Source organism: Phyllobates terribilis, unplaced genomic scaffold, assembly GCF_046119375.1.
Source record: "Phyllobates terribilis strain yellow unplaced genomic scaffold, ASM4611937v1 Scaffold_3__8_contigs__length_932513732, whole genome shotgun sequence".
NCBI classification, from domain to species: Eukaryota; Metazoa; Chordata; class Amphibia; order Anura; family Dendrobatidae; genus Phyllobates; species Phyllobates terribilis.
This window is the reverse complement of record NW_027362763.1, coordinates 239,493,106-239,514,161: the sequence shown is the minus strand read 5'-3', so window position 1 is coordinate 239,514,161 and position 21,056 is coordinate 239,493,106. Positions and strand designations below refer to the sequence as shown.

At 43.3% G+C, this 21,056-nt stretch overlaps 1 protein-coding gene across 1 annotated transcript in view; it reads right to left on the bottom strand.

Moving 5' to 3' along the window:
- The window catches only part of SLC9A9 (solute carrier family 9 member A9), a 1,175,306-nt gene that overhangs the window by 276,883 nt on the left and 877,367 nt on the right, over window positions 1-21,056 (bottom strand). The window contains exon 14 of the mRNA XM_073674666.1: window positions 494-573. Within this exon, the coding sequence (XP_073530767.1) occupies window positions 494-573 (80 nt within the window). The remainder of the gene's footprint in view (window positions 1-493; window positions 574-21,056) is intronic.

Below are 21,056 nucleotides of genomic sequence, written 5' to 3'. Positions count from 1 at the left end.
AATACATTTTTTGGAGAAGTGTGGTGACCAAAAAAACCACAATTCTGGCATTTAAAATTTTTGCTTTTCAGTGTTTACCATATGTTTAAATAATTTTATATTTTGATAGATGTGTCATTTGCAAAGACAACAATACAAAAAAAAGGCACCAAGTTCATAAAAAATGGCTAAAGTCCATTATGATTCCCCTCACCTAGACATTTTCTATGAATCGGTGCATTTTTTTACTGATTAAACCTTTATATGTGTCTATACTGTAGCTGTTATGTCCTGATGAGATCGGTGCAATCTGGAAATGCGTTCACAAGCAGATAAAGCCTATTCTTCCTAAGAATTGCAGGCATCTTAAAAGAATCATCACTGCAGACCGTCATACTCTTTTCTAGACATTATCTCATGATCACTTGATAAGAAGGAAATATCCTTTTAATTCCAAACACATCGATATTCAAGGTTTGAAAGTGAAGCTATCATAAGACAAGTCAAAGGATACTTGTGATCAAAACCATACCATATTCTGAACAGCTGGGCACTCTCTTCCTTTGTGGAACCTTGATTTGGGTTTTCTGTCCTCTGTTGAACAAAGCATATGCAATAAGTCATTGATTACAGCATTGAACCAAGTTTTCTCACTGTATAGCATCAATATATACTATGAAGCTGTATGCAGATTGCCCTCATTCTCATCAGTCTCAGTTCACAGTTGGTCTAATGCTTCTACCCATCAGTTCCCATACACAATCCTAGACCAATCTCATATTAGATCAGTTAGGCAAAATGTTGGAAGAAACCTGCAGGGTTAAATTGGAATTCTGGACTCTTGCTGACTCTTGTGTTCTGGGGTCTCACTCATTGAGCATCCAAATGTGTGTCAGCGGAAGTGCTGAGAGACTCAAAGAGTGCAGTCACATAGTCTGAAGCCAATTTCCACAGACAGGATACTGGGTTGATTAAAGTATATAGGTAAAATAAGCGTGCTGGTTATATTGATGTTTAGAAAGTTTCTTCATATTCATATACTGTCAAACACTGAAATACATATCTATCACATCCCCTCAAAAATGCAAGAAGCGAAACGTGTATTGGGGTGCGGGCATCCCTCCGGTTATTGGGTAATTACGGTATATACTACTTTATTTTAATTATTATCACGTTTATGATCATGACTTTGCTACTACAGCTTTATATAGTATATTGGTGCATTTGTGCATATATGTCAGAGAGAGGTCTAATATTTTATCATATACACTTACATGTACAGTTGAAACCAGAAGTTTACATACATCTGTTTGTACAGATGAACGAGGCACCTTCAGGTATCTTGAAATTGTACCCAAGGATGAGCCAGACTTGTGCAAGTCCACAATTCTCTTCCTGATATCTTGGCTGATTTCTTTAGACTTTCCCATGATGCTACGCAAAGAAGCAGTGTGTTTCAGGTATGCATTAAAATACATACACAGGTGTGTCTCTAATTAACTCAGATGTTGCCAAAAAACATCAGAAGCTTCCAAACATCTGACATCATCATATGGGCAGTCCAGAATTGTTTAAAGGCATATTAATCTTAGTGCATGTAAGCTTTTGACTTTGCAACAAGCAATAAAAGTGCCTTAAAACATTCTCTTTCTCTCCAGTTATTCTGGCATTTGGCAAATATAAAAAATTATTGTAATCCTAATTGACCTAAACCGGGAAATTCTGATTACATGTCAGACATTGAGAAAAACATGCATATGTTTCTTTTTATATAGTATATGGAAACTTCTGGTTCCAGCTGTATATATTTGCACCTTTATGTACTCATTGATTTTTGTATAATCCATTGACATTTGAACTGCTGAATTACACCTTTATACCTCCACCTTGGGTGTCCGCTTTTATGCCAAGTCGTGAATCTCCCTGATTTTAATAACATTTTTACTACATATTTTTAAAATGAGTTAATAAAGATATTTAATTATTTTATTACTTTAAAGTGTTTCACATTATTTTTGTGGGGACATCATGGTCTTCATAGTGCTGGACAACCCCTTTAATATTCAATAGGCCTTTGTACTCATACCTACTTCGACAAGACTTGTCAACATTAGTTATTTTTGGCTACAGATATTTGTACTGTATCATATGTAAAAGTAGGCCTAAATCCGCAGCGGAAATTTCCGCAGCATGTGCACAACACATGCGGATTATCACTGCGGACCATGGGGCACCTATTACCAAGCGTTTTTTAAGCATTTTCGCTGCGGAAATTCCGCGGCAAAAACGCTTGAAAAATGCACAGTGGGCACGCAGCCTTAAAGGGATTTTCCAGGCTGAAGAAAAATGTATCCAGTCACAATTTGACTGCAGTGTGTCGAATTGTGACAACGTTCAATGTGCACACTGCCAGAATTCCCTCTATTTCCAGCGGGAGTGTACATTCATGTGACTTGCATACTTGCGGCCGCACAATGTCTAGATTCTCATCCACTTCTTTCAAAAGAGCATTGAGAGAAGCAGATGAGAATCTAGTCAGTACATGATGGCAAGTATGCAAATCGGATACTGCAGAAATTTCAATTGAGCCTGGAAAACCCTTTTAATATTTCCAATCAACAACATTTTTGGATGCATACTCAGATTTATCTTGCTTTGATTTCCTCAGACTTTAATTTGCTGATCCTTTACTTTTCTAGCTGTATACCATGAAAGGGATTTACCACAGAACTTCAGTGGATGGAGTATTAGATGTTTTATTCCGTCTAAAAAAAATAATGACAATGTTTCAAGAAAGCGTAAGTACATTAGGGTAGTTCATTCAGTGCAAACAGTAGATAGTCCTGAAGATCTGTCTGTATAAACAGGTTATAAACGACCGCCGATCTGTAAATATATACCAATTGGTGGTCGTTTATCACCACATAATTGGATGGTGTATATGCACTTTTTTCTTTTTTAATGGCCTTTAGCTCGTCGAGCCATGGCGTCTTGGTGGATAGATGATCTTGCGCATGCTTTGAGAGTATCAAGCTATCGTGGTGCTGGTCTTTCTCTTCGCTTTGTTCCTTCTATTTTTCCGACCATGATGTCCTTCTCCACTGATTGCTGTCTTTGTATGATGTGTTCAAAGTATTATTATTATTATTTATTATAGCGCCATTTATTCCATGGTGCTTTACATGTGGAAAAGGGGTATACGTAGCAAAAACACTTACAATAATCTTGAACAAAACGAGTCAGCGACTGGTACAGAAGGAGAGAGGACCCTGCCTGCGAAGGCTCACAATCTACAAGGGATGGGTGAGGATACAGTAGGTGAGGGTAGAGCCTGTCGTGCAGTGGTATGGTGGAGCAGTAAAGTAGGCAAGTTGTAGTTTGACGATCCTTGCTCCAAGTGACATGTCTGGCTTGATTTGTTCCACAATTTATTTATTTGTTCTTCTTGCCATCCATGGTATTGATAACATCCTTCTCCATCACCACAAATCAAAGACGTTGATTCTTCTTCTGTCTTGTTTTCTTATTGTCAAGGTTTCACATCCATATGTTACTACAGAAAAGACCAAACTATGTACTAGCTGTGCCTTCATTTCCAGTGAAATGTTCCTGTAGTACTGTCCAGTCTAGCAGTATAGGTGTATGTGCTGTCCAGCAGGAGTAATTAGGTCCTTGCTTCAACCTGGGAAGCACCACACCCTACTAAAGCTGTCAGATATACAGTTTGGAAAATAATTATTTGATACACTGACAATTTTGCAAGTTTTCCCACCTACAAAGAATGGGGAGGTCTTTAATTTTTATCGTATTTATACTTTACCTGTGAGAGAATCTAACAATAAAAACCACATTGTATGATTTTTAAATAATTAAATTGCATTTTATAGCATGAAATAAGTATTTGATCACCTACCAACCAGCAAGAATTCTGTGTCTCAGGGACCTGCTAGTTTTTCTTTAATAAGCCCTTCTACTCTGCACTCATTACCGGTATTAATTACATCTGTTTGATCTCATTACCTGTATAAAAGACACCTGTCTACACACTCAATGAATTACACTCCAACCTCTCCACCGAGACCAAGAACAAAGAGCTGTCTAAGGACACCAGTGACAAAATTGTAGACCAGCACAAGGCTGGGATGGGCAACAAGACAATAGGCTACAACTGTTGGGCCAATTATTAGAAAATGGAAGAAACAGAAGATGATTGTCAATCTTCCTCAGTCTTGGGCTCCATGCAAGATTTCGCCTCGTGGGTTAAGGATGATTCTGAGAAAGGTCAGGAATCAGCCCAGAACTACATGGGAGGACCTGGTCAATGACCTGAAGAAAGCTGGGACCACAGTCTCAAATATTACAGTTAGTAAAAAAAGGAGCTTAACCAGCGGCGCGGGTAAACCACATTTGGCTCCTTTTTATTCTCTTTCCTGGTCGGAAGAACCGTGGATCTGCAGCAGCTGTTTTCATGCATATTCATGGTTATTTGTCACACAACTTTATCAGGTTAGCATACCTCTACTTGCATAATTGTTATTCTCAGATAAGACCCTATTTGCACCTTTTTGCTTCTAGATTCTAATATTAGAGTTAGTAACACACTACGTCATCATGGATTAAAATTCTTCAGGGTATGCAAGGCCCCCCTGTCATTTGAAGTTCGCCAATGACCATCTGGATGATCCAGAAGAGGCATAGGAGAAGGTCATGTGGTCAGAAGAGACGAAAATATAACTTTTTGGTATCAACTCCACTCGACATCTTTGGAGGAAGAAAAAGGATGAGTACAAACCCAAGAACACCATCCCAACCATGAAGCATGGTAGGGGAGACAATATACTTTGGGGTGCTTTTCTGTAAATGGGACAGAACGACTGCACCCTATTGAAGGGAGAATGGATGGGGTCATGTATCGTGAGATTTTGGCCAACAACTACCTTCCCTCAGTAAGAGCATTGAAGATGGGTCATGGCTGGGCCTTTCAGCATGACAATGACCCGAAATACACATCCAGGGCAACTAAGGAATGGTTCTGTAAGAAGCATTTAATCAAGGTCCTGGAGTGACTTAGCCAGTCTCTAGACCTGAACCTATGTTTTTTTTTAAGTTACTACAGGTTATTGTATTTCAATACTGGTTACTCTATTGTGCGATCACAGAGTAAGTCTTATTACACTTAGAAAGCTTTATTCTTGATTTACATCTATGTAATAATCTGCAAACAAAAATTGCATGTCAACATAGTGTTAAAAACAAAATACATTTACCAGATTTTTTGCATATGCTTATCAGTCTTTAAAATTTCCGTCACGACATCAAATTGCATGCTGTGCAAGGTTAATCGAATCTATTTTTTGACAATGTGTATAATTCAATAATAACAGGCTTGTCATATGATAGCTGAACATTTACTGGTATCTTATCTTGTCGGCTTGTAAAAAATGTGATATATTCACAGTGACTGAGGAAGAGAGAGCAATCATTCACTGAACAGGCGCATTGATAGAAATTTAAAAGAGGTATTCTCTTTTTTTAATATTATGTCGAATTGCTTGGATATGGCCATTCTGTTGATTCTGAAGGAAAGGGCCACGATTTCGAATTTACTGCTGTGCTGGGAACTAGAACATGACCCCATTCAACTGAACAGGACGTTTTGCAGTTCCTGGCACAGTCATTGAACTGGCATAGTCACTGTTCCAGTAAACCAAATCATGTAAAGAAAAAGACACACATTCAGCTTCGGAATCAGATCAATCTGACAAGTAAACCAAATGGTGCATCATGAAGCCTAGGAGGAAAGTCCTCAATCCCTTCACCTGATATTGAATTAATGGTGCCCATTTGAAATACCTCTAGCGCTTAGAGGGGTTTTCCAATATTATAACATTTTCTCCATGTTTGTTACCATCCCCTCACTTTTACTTCCTAAAAGCCTTAATTACGTCTTGTCCGTTTTTTCAACCATAATCCCACAATAATCTAATTGTGTGCACAACTCGTTTCCAGCTACAATATTTATAATACAATGCTTTATAGGTCTATGCACCTCTGTCCCCTTATCCAGTCCTGGCTATCTTCCTACCTATCCACTTGTAATGGTGTGACAAAGACTGTCATATTCCTGCTACTGAAGACAACAAATGTAGTGTGAATATTAATTTGGGTTTTAGTGCATTAATTGTGTGATGTAAAATGTAATGTAAAATGCAACGTACAGAAAATAGTTTAGTGCTCATTTAGTGATAGATAGGACTATTAGGATAGATAAGGCAGTGGTGGGTCTTATTACTGTATAGTAATAGGAATAGTATAGGATACAGTTAAATGTTGGGGACCAGCCCAGAATAGGAAGGAAAAGATCAAGTAAAAAGTGGAAGCACTTCCTGGTTTAGTTAGCTAGAGAAAGTGTGAGATTTGTGTAAAGTTCAGGTTCAAGATGCAGTGGGCTGGAGTCACATGGAGTACATATCGTTCTGGCAGCATGAGATCGTACCAGATTTCCTGCGAACATTTCTATAACGTCTGGGGCCTATGGCACAAACTAGGCACTGAAGAGTGTGCCTTAATCCCTTCCATACAGAGAAAGCCGGACGGGTAAACACGTGAGGTAAATGTAACGAATACCGGGAGTGCTGTGGTGCCGGACGCAAATCCCCTGAACTGACGAGAGGCTCAACAATAGGGATAGTACAAGCTGAAAGTTAGCAAGACTTTAAATGTACTGTATTGATGGAACAAGAACCGGAGGGTGAGGTCCCCGATACTGTGTGTTAAAGACTGATGTACTTGAACTGTTCAGTAAAATTGAACTTGTTATAATGAGCCGGGTGTCCCCTGATGTGTTTGCGGGTGATCCTGGATCTAAGGGCATAGATGCAGCGATGGCCTCCGGCCTGCAAGTGAGTACAATGCACTGTACACAGCACAACACTAATGGACTGGGACACTGTGTGTTTGTAAAGTGCCAGGGAGTGGATAGGCAGCAGCTCGCCCACGGCTACCGCCCTGGGCATCTTACACACTCTACTATCCAGCACCATCTTCTTACATGCAGTTCCCACACAGTAGCCTTCAGCCTGTACTGTTTGCTTTGATTAATTGAGGAGAAAGCATGAGCATTTCATGTGACCCTGATTTACTGCAATAAACTAGACTGAGCATGCGTGGCTGATGACCATTGGCACATGCTAACTTTAATTATCAGAAGTGGGATGGGCGAAAAATGTATGCGTGTGTCTGCACTGTTATACGCACACCGCTAGGTTCAGATAGAGTGAGACGGGTTTCATGAATTCGTTGGAATCCTGGGGGAACCGTTACTCAGGGAGACTATAGGCTGCGGCTTCTCTCAGGCACACGATAGATTCAATTGCTGACCAGACACATTCAACAGTTTAACAGTGGAATTTAATCTGAAGCACGGCCAGAGCAATTCAGGGATATTACAGCAACAATCTTCATTACAGTACAGTCTGAGTCTTTTGAGCAACCGGCTCCAGTAACAATACAGTAATTTCTTCACAAGGCACAGTATTAGTCTCTTCAGTACCATAATTCAGCATAGATTAGATCTTTTAGCAACAAATTTCTATGCATACACAACCACGGGCTTTTCCTTCACAAGGACACAATAGTACACAGCATTCTTTATACTGCATGGAGATGGAAGGGGGGAGGGTTTGATGAGGGAGATGATCCCTGTGACACAATTCCTTCCAGTCCTTATCTTCCTGCCCGATAATACTCTGCACTGTTAGTTCAGGGAGTTTATCTGACCTGTCAAATACAGATAACACACCACCTTTCTCTTCGGCTTCAGCTACAATAACAAGTTCCCCACAATCCCCCTGGGGCTCTGCTAAACACTCCCTGTCTCCTGCGACTGTGTTAACCCCTCTAGTTACTGGATGCTTCTGAAGCACAACGCTTCCTGTCTCCTGTGCTTGTGTTACAAGTAACAGTCGCTGTATACTTTTGAAGCAACAGCACTACTTCTGCATGTCACACTCTTCCCTCCTTTTTGAATGTCATCCTCGACATTTGTCTTAATTGGTCAATCTGACCAATTCTGAGACAGTGGTGAAAGTTGAATAACTTCATATACAGATTGGCATTGTCAAATTGGTATAACATTCACAAACATTGATAACAACCTATTGTTACGATCTTTTACTTGTAGGACGCCTGTAAGAAATAAACAATTAACACAACCAGCGTCTCTTCAGCTGGAGCTTTTCGTACGTCTTCAACCAACTCTCTCTCACTAGGCTTTAACAGTTCTTTGTTTCTACAAAGTCTTTTAAGGAAAATCAAAGCATGAAAATAAGTCTTTCCACCAGGCAACATCTTCCATGCTGCCTCTCGGTGGTGAAAACCACTCCAGTGGGCTTACCTGGTCCGTAGGCAGAGATACCTGTTCTACAGTTCTATTCTACAGTACTTTCCTAGCTTGGCAAAGAGCTGGTTCTCAAATTATCTTCATTGATCGTGGTGCAACCTTGTAGGGAACCCAAACCTCAAAGCAAAATCATTGAAGATCTTCTCTGCCGCTGTTTGACCCGACTTATTGGTGGTGGCATATGTTTGAGCAAATTGAGTAAAATGGTCCATCACCACCAAGATGTATTCGTAGCCACCCTTGCACGTCTCGAGATGTAGAAAGTCTATTGAGACCATCTCGAACGGAAACGTGGTTTGGATGTTGCCCATAGGTGCCCCCTGTTGATGTGTTGGGACGTTTATCTTTCAGACACCCACACCCCCTGATCACGTATCTCTTAATATCACTCTGCCTGTACAGCCAGAAGAACCGTTTACGGATCAAGTTTGTTGTCCTTTCCACTCCCAGGTGTCCCATGTTTTCATGGAGTTATTTGAAGACCAACCTATGGAATACTCTGGGTAGTACCAACTGCCGGTTTTGTCCTCCTTTACGATACAGGATACCGTCTTCACTGAGGTAGAGCTTCGTCCATTCTTTAACTAAAATAGATACTGCTGGTGACTCATTATCTCTCTCCTGTTTACTTGGAAACCGATTTTGGTCCACATAAAGTAGTATTCTACCAATTATCTGATCATCCCGTTGCGCTCTACATATTTTTCCTTTTGGTAGCGGTTGAATAGACATGGGGTGATCTTGTTCTCTCGCTTTTATGGTGGTTTCCACTGTCAACGGACACCACAATGGTGTGTCTTCCTCTTGATAAGCTTGCATTGCTTGGGTAGTGCTCTCAATTACTTCCAGACTGACTTCCTCCGAGCATTCTTGCATGAACTCCTCAGGCTCTAGTGGCATTCTCGACAATCCGTCAGCATCCGCATTGCATTTTCATGGCCTGTACTTGATGCTGAAATTGAAGTCAGCAAGTTCAGCGACCCATCTCTGACCCCTTGCATTCAGTCTGGCTGTAGTGAGGACATAGGTCAAAGGGTTGCTGTCAGTGTATACCTCAAACTCTTTGCTGTAGTAGAGATAATCTCTAAATCGTTCACAGATAGACCATTTCAATGCCAGAAACTCCAATTTTCCGGAATGTAGATGGTAATTCTTTTCGGCATTTGTCAACGTTCTAGAACCGTAACTGATGACTCTCAATTTTCCATCTTGATGCTGATACAGGTCAGCTCCCAGTCCAACTTGAGAAGCGTCACAATGAAGAACAAATGGTAAGTTGAAATAAGGATATCTCAAGATGGGTGGTTTTACCAGGTAGTCTACTAGTTCTTCCAATACCTCCTGATGGTCTGCTGTCCAGAGAATGGGCTGTTGGGACGAAACGGCAGTTTCTTTTAAGCCCGGTCCTACCCACGTTCTTCTTTTTCTCTGTGGGTGTTGTTGACTCTGTCATCCCACCCAAGAGGAGGTATAGCGGGGCGGCAATCCTGGAGAAGTTACGAACGTAAGTACGATAGTAGGAGAGGAATCCTAAGATCTGCCTTAACTCCCCGACAGTAGAGGGCCGCTTGTCTTTTAAGGCCAGTACCGGAGCGATTTCTGCTGGGTCCTTGGTATATCCATCTCTGGACATAATTTTCCCTAGAAATCGGACTTGCCTTTTTAACAGTTCACACTTCTTTGGGGTAAACTTAACTCCATGTTGTTGATACCGCTGTAATACTGTCCTGTCGTGTTCAACATGCTGCCGGAAGGTTTTGCTGTGTATCACATTGTCATCCAAAGTACGGCTGGCAAATATCATCCCTCAATCGTTCCAAACAGGTCTCCATGCTCCTCTGAAATTCTGCTGAAGCTGAACTGAGCCCAAACGGAATGCGGATCCACTCATATAACCCCCACGGTGTGATTAATGCTGTCAAGGGTCTACTCGACTCTTCAACAAACCCTTGATGGTATGCTAAAGGCTGGGTGCCCACGTAGCGTTTTTCAAGCGTTTATGCTGCGGAATTTAAGCAGCGGAAACGCTTGTGAAACGCTAGGTAATCCGCACCCCATGGTCCCCAAGGGGATTCCGCATGTTCTATGCACAGCATGTCATTTAATTTTGCGGAAGCGCAGCGGAACTCCCGCCATTGACTTGCATTGAAACGCATAGAAACCGTGACTGTACATTTGTACAAGCGGCTTCTATGCGTCTCTATGTGCGGATGGTACCCAGTTCTGGAGGTGAGAAGACTCTCTTCCAGACCTGGGTACCATGGTACCTGTAAAAAAAGAATAAAATAACAAATAAAGTTTATACTCACCTTTCCGAAGGCTTCTCTCTGAATGCCGGCATCGCTTGAGGACCAGCAGTGACGTCACAGTCATGTGACTGCAGGCCCTTCACAGCTCTGTCTCGCGATATGCCGGCAGCCGGGAACCAGACAGGAACGAGCGCTGCTGCACACACCGGGGCCTCGGGGGTGAGTATAGCTTTATTTGTTTTAATTTTTACGGTTCACACTGTATAAATCCATGCCGTTTGCATGGATTTATATAGTGTGACCTAGTTGTCAAGCACTTTCCAAGTGATGCTATCGCCTGGAAAGCGCTTGTCAATCTGCATGCGGAAACGCATGTGAATCCGCATGTGGATCCGCATGTATTCTGCAGGAAAAACGCATGCACAATCTGCATGCGTTTTTTCTGCCAGGGAGATGCAGAAATGCTGCAGAAATTTTCTGCTTCATTTCTGCATCGTGGGCACATAGCCTTACCCTGATCGAGGACAGAGAACCAGGTACTTCCTGATAGTCTATCCAGCATATCTTGAATCTTTGGTATCGGGTGCCGATCAGGTACTGACTTTCGGTTTAGTTCCCAATAATCACAGCAGAGTCTCAACGTACTGTCCTTCTTCTTAACACAAACAATAGGAGGGGAATAAGACAACTTCGACTTTTGGACCCAACCTCTGTTGATTAGATCTTGTAAATACTCTTTCACTTCACTGTATAATGGTTTCGGCACAGACATGTAACTTCTGGTTACTGGGGTCTTGTCTTTCAAATTGATTTTCAATTGCAATGATGGGATACAGCCTGTATCAGAGTCATCTTAGAGAATGCATGACACTCTTCTCTCAGCATGTTTTGCTATCGCTATATCTTCAGCAGACAAGTGTTCCAGGGATACTGGGGGATCCCAGGACCCTGAGGTGGGTCGTGCAATTTCCTCCCCTGGGCAACTCCTGTTCCTTGGTGGGGAGACTGAATTCACGGTAGACCCCTGGGCGGGTCTCACACTGGCTGGATATACCATTTTAATGGTTTCAATATGACCTAACACAGTCTTTGGATCCAGTCTAATTTCATGTTTCGTAGTATTCATCACCGGTACTGTCACTCGAGCAAACCCACCAGTAGGAATCGTAAGCACAGTCTCACCTTGAACTAGGCCTTCCAGAAGTTCTGAGGAGTCTTTTGGCACAAACAGTCTTTTCTGGGCTTTTATTCCCGGTTCTACCCGGACTCCACACCTCACCCCCACCATTTGGTTTGAATGATGGTTGGGTGCCAGCCTACATAGACTTCTTTTAGGTCCATTGTATTCTGTGCTTTCTTTACTCTATGAATCCCATTTTCCGCACGGCGTTGGGTATGGCAAGCGATATGGCAATTGCATCCACCACCAGTGTTCCTGACTTGTGTTTCGTGATGACCTCACTGATCACATTATAACCCAGGATATGATCCTCTGTCACGTTCTGATCACTGGTCACGAGAAAAGTTACCAAAAGCTCAATGGTGTTGCTGTTCTTCGTGGCCCTCAGTTGGAAAGTCACTTCCACCCAGCCTATGAAAGGGATTTCGATCTGGTTGACAGCTTTGCCGTGGAGTTCCAGTGGTCCTAAGAGTTCTTTTAGTGACCAAAGGCAGGTAAGTGGCAGGTAGCGCCTTCTCCATTTTTCATTTAAAGAGCTTGCTTGGGCTCCTGTGTCCCACAGTGCTTTTACCAGGAGTCCATCTACCTGGCACTGTATAAAGCACCTTTCACCGATTAGGCTGATGAGGCTGTCTTTACTGACCCCGGAATCCTCCTCCCAGTACGCACTGGGCATTAAGTAACTGATGCCCCTGTCTCTCTTGCAGCTGTTGTAGACAGGCACACACTTGGGGATAGTACTGATGCCGCTGTTTTACCTCATGCGCCATTCTGGGGTTTGGTGAACATTGGATTTGCTTCTGGGGCCTTCTCCTTGTCGCAGTTACCAGTCGCCCCGCACTGGCAACCTGCTTTCTTTTAACCCAAACGACCATGACCATTGGCATTCCTTCACATAATGTCCTTCCTCACCACATCTTAGACAGTGGACACACACAGTATTCTGATTTGATGAATGGCACGCTTCACAAGCCAGGTATCTTCTGTTTTGGAACCCACTCCTGGGTCTGAGGGATACAGGTTCTGGCCTGGAACGAATCAACTTTTTCACCTCAATCAACTCGGCTTGCAGTTCTCCTATTACTTCCTCCCAGTCAGCGCTGGCAGTCCTCTTTTGTTGGTGACTTAAGGTTCCCTCTCGGAGGTGGCACTGGAGAGTCTCCATGATGATCTTCAGACTGGCCACCGGGGGTCTCCAACTTCAGCTGACTCATTTTGGTGATTTTAGGAGCAGAGCCTTTCTTTAACTTCTGTTCGCTCTCTCACTCATTCATTGTTTCAATTAGAACTTTGTCCAGAATTCCAGGATCTTCTAGGTACTGTTTCAGCTGCAACTTGACGTCTTTGCTGATTAACCCCGTTCCCAATGATCTCAAGAACTTCTTCTGGACTAGTCCAGCATCAAACTTCTCTTCCGCTTCTACATCTCTGGATGCAAACAACAGTCTATCCTTCAGTTCAATTGCTCTGAACAAGAAACTTTGAGGTGATTCATTATTTTTCTGTGAGAGGTTAATGAGTCTGTGGAACAATTCTGAAGTACTCTCTTCTTTATAGTGCCCTTTTAAAATCATCTTCAGCTGTTGCAAGGTCAATTGACTCTTCATTTCTAGCATACTACGGAGGTTCAGTCCTGGGCTGATCGCTTTCACCACCCCCTCAACGATCTCATCTGGTTTGTAGCCTTTCTGTAAGCCTGCATCGATCTGGTGCAACAAGTTCATATAAGACAGTTTCTCTCTCTGTTCACACTCTCCAATCTGTCCCAGGATCTTGAATTCTTTCCTTATGGTGATTTGTGGTGTTAGAGAGGACTGTCTGCTACTGTTCTCAATTCTTCACAGGGTAACTGAAGAAGCAGCTTACTAATTCTGTCCATTTGTATTTCCACATCCATTGCTGCAAGTGAGTTTTCTTTAGGGCTGGTCCCCTTTTACTGCTGTAGCAGAGTTGAAATGAGGTGCTGTGCTGCTGTATTTTTCCAGACACTTTTCCTCTTCTCCCTCTAAACGCTAATTCCTGCTCAGGAGTCCCTGTACGGGCCCTCAATGTTACACGCACACCGCTAGGTTCAGATAGGGCGAGACAGGTTTCATGAATTCTTTGGAATCCTTTTGGAACCGTTACTCAGGGCGACCATAGGCTGCAGCTTCTCTCAGGCACACAATAGATTCAATTGCTGACCAGACACATCTGACAAGAGTCTTTTTCAACAGTTTAACAGTGGAATTTAATCTGAAGCACGGCTAGTGCAATTCAGGGATATTACAGCAACAATCTTCATTACAGTACAGTCTGAGTTTCTTAAGAAACCGGCTCCAGTAACAATACAGTAGTTTCTTCACAAGGCACAGTATTACAGTCTCTTCAGTAGCATAATTCAGCATAGATTAGATCTCTTAGCAGCACACTTCTATGCATATACAACCACAGGCTTTTCCTTCACAAGGACGCAATAGTACACAGCATTCTTTATACTGCATGGAGAAGGAGGGTGGGGGGGGTTTGATGAGGGAGATGATCCCTGTGACACAATTCCTTCCAGTCCTTATCTACCTGCCCGATAATACTCTGCACTGTTGGTTAAAGGAGTTTATCTGACCTGTGTTTAGTTTCTCTCCTGATCTGAATCCTGTTCAGTAGCCTTTTGTCAGATATAGAAAACACACCATCTTTCTCTTCGGCTTCAACCAGACTATAATAACAAGTTCCCCACAATTCCCCTGGGGCTTTGGTAAAACATTCCCTGTCTGCTGTGACTGTGTTAACCCCTCTAGTTGCTGGATGCTTCTGAAGCACAACACTTCCTGTCTCCTGTGCTTGTGTTATTTGTAACAGTCGCTGGATGCTTTTGAAGCAACAGCACTACTTCTGCATGTCACATCATATTACAACAGGGCGTGGCGCTTGAATAATAGAGAAAACATACTGAGTGTAGGTCGAAGTAGCCAATCAGCATATGCTCAGTACAATTCCCTCCCAGGACTGGCCCCTAAGGTTATGAAAACAGTACCTTTATCAGGCTGATTCCACTTAAAATCTGCATGAAAACACACTCAATGAAAGTTAAAATAACGAACATATGCACATCAACGTCAAAACTACTCGCTGTGCTTATGTTCCATTTTTCTTAACTTCTTTTAACTGCTGCAGGCTCTAAAGCTGTGACACTGTTAAAAGAAGTGACCTGACCATTCTTCAGGTGGCTCCCGCTTGGAAGCTGTCACTATTTTATGTATAGAATGAAATAAAAACAAAAACGAAGCCCGCCAAAACCACAAAAAAGATGAGGAAAATAAAAAACAAGAAAGACACTTCAGGAAAAACGTCACCTGCGTTTTACTGAAGTGTCTTCTGGTTCAAAAACTATTTATTTTATTTGCTTACCGTATTTTTTGGATTATAAAACACACTTTTTTCTTCAAATTTGGGAGGAAATTGTGGGTGCGTCTTGTAATCTGAATGTAGCTTACCAGGGAGATGGCTCCAATAAAGCAGGGTCACAAGAGGCAGGGTCACTGCTGCAGGAGACTGGCGGCATCCCCGCGCTGTGAGGAAGCAGGCCCTGGGCTGTCAGAAAATGGAGTTCCCGCACTTACCCATTGCGCATGCACAGATTAAGCTCTCAGATCCCGAGATACACTTTTTTGAGTAATTATATTTTGTTTTAATCAAATTATCTACATAATGTACTTTTCAACATTGACAATCACAGCTTGTCCTTTAAATGGACTGTGAAGACTGTCTCTTCCTTCCAACCTTCACTTTGGAAAAAAACAGATAACTGTCAGGTCAGGTGTCACCTATTGGTAACCATAAGAGTATGCTCACACTGAGTTTATTTTAAGATAGGGAAATCCACATTAGAAATTCAGTTGTGGTTTTTTTAACACTGCTTTCAATTCTAATCCATTCTTTTATGGGGTTTTTTTGTTCCTTTTTTAGATTTTGAAGGTTTTTTTTCCAAGCCTTGTAAGTACAATGGAATTGATGACAAAGGAGTTTTAAAAGCCAAGCTGGAAAAAAAACTTGCTGCATTAAAAGCAGTGTGATTCTGCCATTGAAATCAATAGAAAATGTATTCAAAAACTGTGAAGTGGATTTTGAAAGGGGATTTGGCAAATAATCCACTTCAAAATCAACATAAAAAAGTCAGTGTGACAGAAAAACTAGATATCCTTGAGAAGCATAAGGTTAGGCTCTTGTTTACATGTCCAGTTTATATGTTCAGTTGTCATGTGTTGATACCTAGAGATTAGCTAATCAATTCATGAACATGAATAGGAATCAAATTTTATAAAATGTGCAGATCTTGGTGAATTCAAATAATTGGTGAATCAATTGGTGTAACTCACTTAAAAAATGGCCATGTGAGCTCAGGGGCAACCGTACGGGCTTCCCCATTAAGCCTTGCAGCCATTACATCATACATTACATCAACAATCAGACGGGACTATTATAGCCTGGATAAAAACTTAGGCTGGAAATGTAGCAAACCTTTCATTGTGATTTTGGATAGTGAGAGGATGTCAGAGCTCAGCAGTAGAGATAGGAAGAGAAAGTCCTAAACCAATGGATATTGGAAATACGCCAGACAGTAATGTGCTGTATAACTGCAGCAGTGAAGAGTCATCTGGGAAAAATTTCAGTTTTTCTTTTTTAATAAATTTGCAAAAATTTCTACATTTCTGTTTTTTTACAGTCAAGTTGGGGTGCAGAGTGTACTTTAATGAGAAAAAATTAACTCTTTAGAATTTACCAAATGGCTGCAATGAAACAGAGTGAAAAATTTAAAGGGGTCTGAATATTTTCCATACCCACTGTATAGTAAAAGAAAAGTGGCAATGGACAGTGTAAAGACACGGCAGCAGGGAGACCCCGCAGCATCTTGCTGTTTCCGCCTCTTGTGATGGATCCACACCCTGCCACCCGCCTGACGTCACACTACGCCAGATGGAGCATGTGATACGGATCTACCCTTTGCACCAACGTGATGTTCCGCACCCCCCTCAATAACGCATAAGGTCAGATTGGTACAGTTCTACTCAGTCACCCCCTGTCCACACAGGTACAGAGAGGCACCAGGGAGTGAACAAAGGTGGTCCACTCAGACACTGACATGGCGCCAACCTCACTCGCACCCCCTGACAGGCTGAGAGGCTCCGTTCACTTGATCCAGTAAAGCAGAGCCTGGTTGGCTTGGAAGAGCGGCCACCAGTTTCTATTTCATATAACAGACTTATATCGGGCTAGAAACCCGCCCGGTAGCGTGTTCGTTGGACTGAATAAATGACGTAAGGTTTGTGGATCGAGATAAAAGAACAGCCCAAGATTAAATTATATATTTAATCGCCTTAGGTGCACGCTAAACAATCCGCTATACACATAAGGGTTATACATACACAGTGGTCAGAGTTACAAATACAAAAGTATGGTACAAATATAAGCGTCAATTACCAGTTTGGATGGAAAGGCCTGACTTGTGGGGGAGGACTGCCACATGGGAGGATGGGGCCTCATTTGGTGGATGGACTTTTCCCACACGTCTTGATGTCTCAACCTCCCCAGGAAAAAGACAATAGGCTCTAGCTACAGAGACCTTCAATCTCTCTGGGTCCCGCCCACTCCTGCCTCCTAGCTGGGACTCAACTCTCCTCCACCTGGTCTCTCTCAGCTACAACTCTAAAAACTAAAATGGGCTATACCTCCTAACTGGACGATCCTAGAGAGCTGATTCTGGTGTTATCGGATCCAGCCGGGCCCCTGCTATGCATGGATACCAAACACCGAGGTCCTAGGGGCCCCTGCAAGGCTGTGCTGGGTATCTCCCTTTCCTTATGCGCTGGCCTATGTTTAAAACTAGGGTTACATTCCCCATCCCCTCAGGTTTCCAACAATCTATTTTGTGTATCACTGAGATTAATCGTTTTCCCATAACTCGCTGCTAAATTACAGTTTCTCACACAAAGGACCGCATGGCTGGGCTGTAGCAGCTTCCCAGCTGCTGGTGGGGGTTTTGTCACTCATGGCCTGTGGGCCCACTCCTTTGCAAGCTGCAGTGTATTCAAAAGAGTCATATTACACTGAGCATGGAGATCTCTCTAAAACCAGCCAAACAGGTCACAGTGATTGACATGGGTTTGTCTTGAATATGCTTCACAGACAGGGTAGTGTAAATGAAAATAAAAAAAACATACTGTTACGCTCGCGCCCGGACTGACTGGTGTGAGCGTGATTAGTGATCCCACTGTAACATGAACCGAGGAGTGCCTGGAGGGGTGTAACTAAGTATCAACCCAATCCGACCAAGGTCGCACGGCGGCTCAGTCGACTCCGTGAACCAAGGAGGAACCGAGCAGAGGAACCAGGTGCTACTCCAGGTCAGACCCCGTTCACAGCTGTTGACCCACACCGGGGAATGCAGGAACAGGCAGGTTAGAGTGGCATGTAGACAGGTGGGTACTGGCAAACACGTCTGGAACGCAGACAGGTGGATATTGACAGGCACAGCTAGTATGCAGACAGGTGGGCACTGGCAGGCACGGCTGGCATGCAGACAGGTGGGCACAGGCAGGCACGGCTGACATGCAGACAAGCGGGTACTGGCAGGTAGAAACGCAGGCAGGATAGGGACCTGTACAGACTGGGACACAGGAACGGAGCCGCAGGTGCGGTAGACGAGCAGAGCAGAGCAAAACCCGCAGATGTGGTAGACGAGCTGAGCAGAGCAAAACCCGCAGATGCGGTAGACAAGCTGGGCAGAGCAAAACCCGCAGATGTGGTAGACAAGCTGAGCAGAGCAAAACCCGCAGATGCGGTAGACAAGCAAAGCAGAGCAAAACCCGCAGATGCGGTAGACAAGCAAAGCAGAGCAAAACCCGCAGGTGCGGTAGACAAGCAAAGCAGAGCAAAACCCGCAGATGTGGTAGACAAGCTGAGCAGAGCAAAACCCGCAGATGCAGTAGACAAGCTGAGCAGAGCAAAACCCGCAGATGCGGTAGACAAGCAGAGCAAAGCAAAACCCACAGATGCGGTAGACAAGCAGAGCAGAGCAAAACCCGCAGATGCGGTAGACAAGCAGAGCAGAGCAAAACCCGCAGATGCGGTAGACAAGCAGAGCAAAACCCGCAGATGCGGTAGACAAGCTGAGCAGAGCAAAACCCGCAGGTGCGGTAGACAAGCAGAGCAGAGCAAAACCCGCAGATGCGGTAGACAAGCTGAGCAGAGCAAAACCCGCAGATGCGGTAGACAAGCAGAGCAGAGCAAAACCCGCAGATGCGGTAGACGAGCAGAGCAGAGCAAAACCCGCAGATGCGGTAGACAAGCAGAGCAGAGCAAAACCCGCAGATGCGGTAGAACAAGCAGAGCGGAGCAAAACCGCAGGTGCGGCAAACAAGCGAAGCAGAGCGGAACCGCCGGAGCGGTGAACAAGCAGAGCAGAAGGTGAAGCCAGAAAGGACAGGGCTCTGTTCACATGGAACAGACTGGAAAATACAGGATGTTGGTTAAAACACAGGAGGTAGATACGGAGGAAGGGAAAGGGGACAAGCAGAACCAGATTCACACAAGGTACTTACAATGAAGTAGCGAGTGGACACAAAACTCACAAACAGAAGTACAGAGACAACGAGTTGGAGTTAGGTGCAAGTTCAGACACTGCAGGCAAAGGGAAGGTACGGACATAGAGAGAAACAAGTAACGGGCTAGGACACTGTTCAGACAGGAACTGAACCGGGAATAAGATACAGGAACGAGCCTGGGAACTCAGCCCCCAGGGTGGTGGAAACAGACTAGAAGTCAGAGATACAGGTAGCGGCCCTGGGTACTCGGCCCCCAGGGTGGCAGAAACAGACTAGAAGTCACAGGTACAGGAAAAGGCCCTGGGTACTCAGCCCCCAGGGTGGCGGACAGACTAGAGTCAGGACAGGACCTGGTACCTCAGTTGAAAAAGACAAACTGAGTGAAAGTGTTGCTCAGGCACCTCCTACTCGGTGGAGGGGGTGTAAGTATCCAGTGACTCACAGCAATAGGTTGGGGACGCATTAGGACGGTGCACACGGTAGCTATAAGAAACAAGCAGAAAGCCGCGCCGACGCCCTAAGCAAGAGACATGGACACAGCAGGAACTGAAACAAAGAGTGCAGCATGGACTGACAGGTAAGATTGCGGTCTTGCATGGTGGGAGGTAGTGCACCATGCAAGCAAGCCGCCAGGAATGTTACACATACCACAAACATACCAAGAATGTGGGAGCTACTAACAGCATCAGAAGCACCACCACAACCACAGGCACCAGCCATCGGGGCATTCGTACTATGAAACACAGACTAAAATTGACCTCCTCTGCCAAGCATATTACTGGGGATGAGGTGGAGGGTGCATTATGGAATATATGGCATATCATTTGTTTTCGTCACAGCAGGAAGATGTTAACTTTGACGGTGACAACATCAGTCGAGACAGTGTTCTGCAAAGGACAGACTTTCTGATCATTTTTAGACCATTTTTTAATTTTAACAGACAAAAGTCTGACAGTGCACTGTGCTATTAAACGGGCTGTTGGTCACAACCGGGTTACCATCTATGGAGAGGTCACTTTGACATTACTAAGCCTGTGTTTGTGTCAGAGAGCTTGAAACTGGTTAGATACAGTCATAGAAGACCTCAGAGTGTTAGATATGTATTTTCTGGGTAAGTGGAGGCTTCGCTATATTGTAATTCGCTGCAAAAATAATTTTCAGAAAAATGAATCAAACCTGACAAATTTAAATTAAAATCAATTTCATTCATCTCGATTTGTAACGGATCCAGTTTTTAAAAAAAATGGATCCATAGAGGAGATATGGATGCAAAATGAAAATCATCAATTATGATCCATTTCCCAAAAAACTAATTACTATGTTTTTTTGGGGGCTAGACAAAAAAAATGTGAAGTCTACACTTTTAATACAGCTAAAAAAAAATTATTGAAGCTGGAAAGAAGTCAAATGGGCAACATTTTACGACACTTGAATGGGTCCTGTACTGAAGCATATTTGCATTTCTATGATCCAAAAAAGGAATAATTACTGTAAATATGAACAGAGCCTTACATTCACACATCCATTATGCTCGTCTCTCTGGTTTTCTCTTCCCACTTGTTGTTATAATGGGCAACTCACTGACCCAAATAGTTTAATGCAACCATTTACATGTTTTTCTACACTTCTGCGTTTGTTCCGTTAAAGAGTAGGTCATATTCTCATCA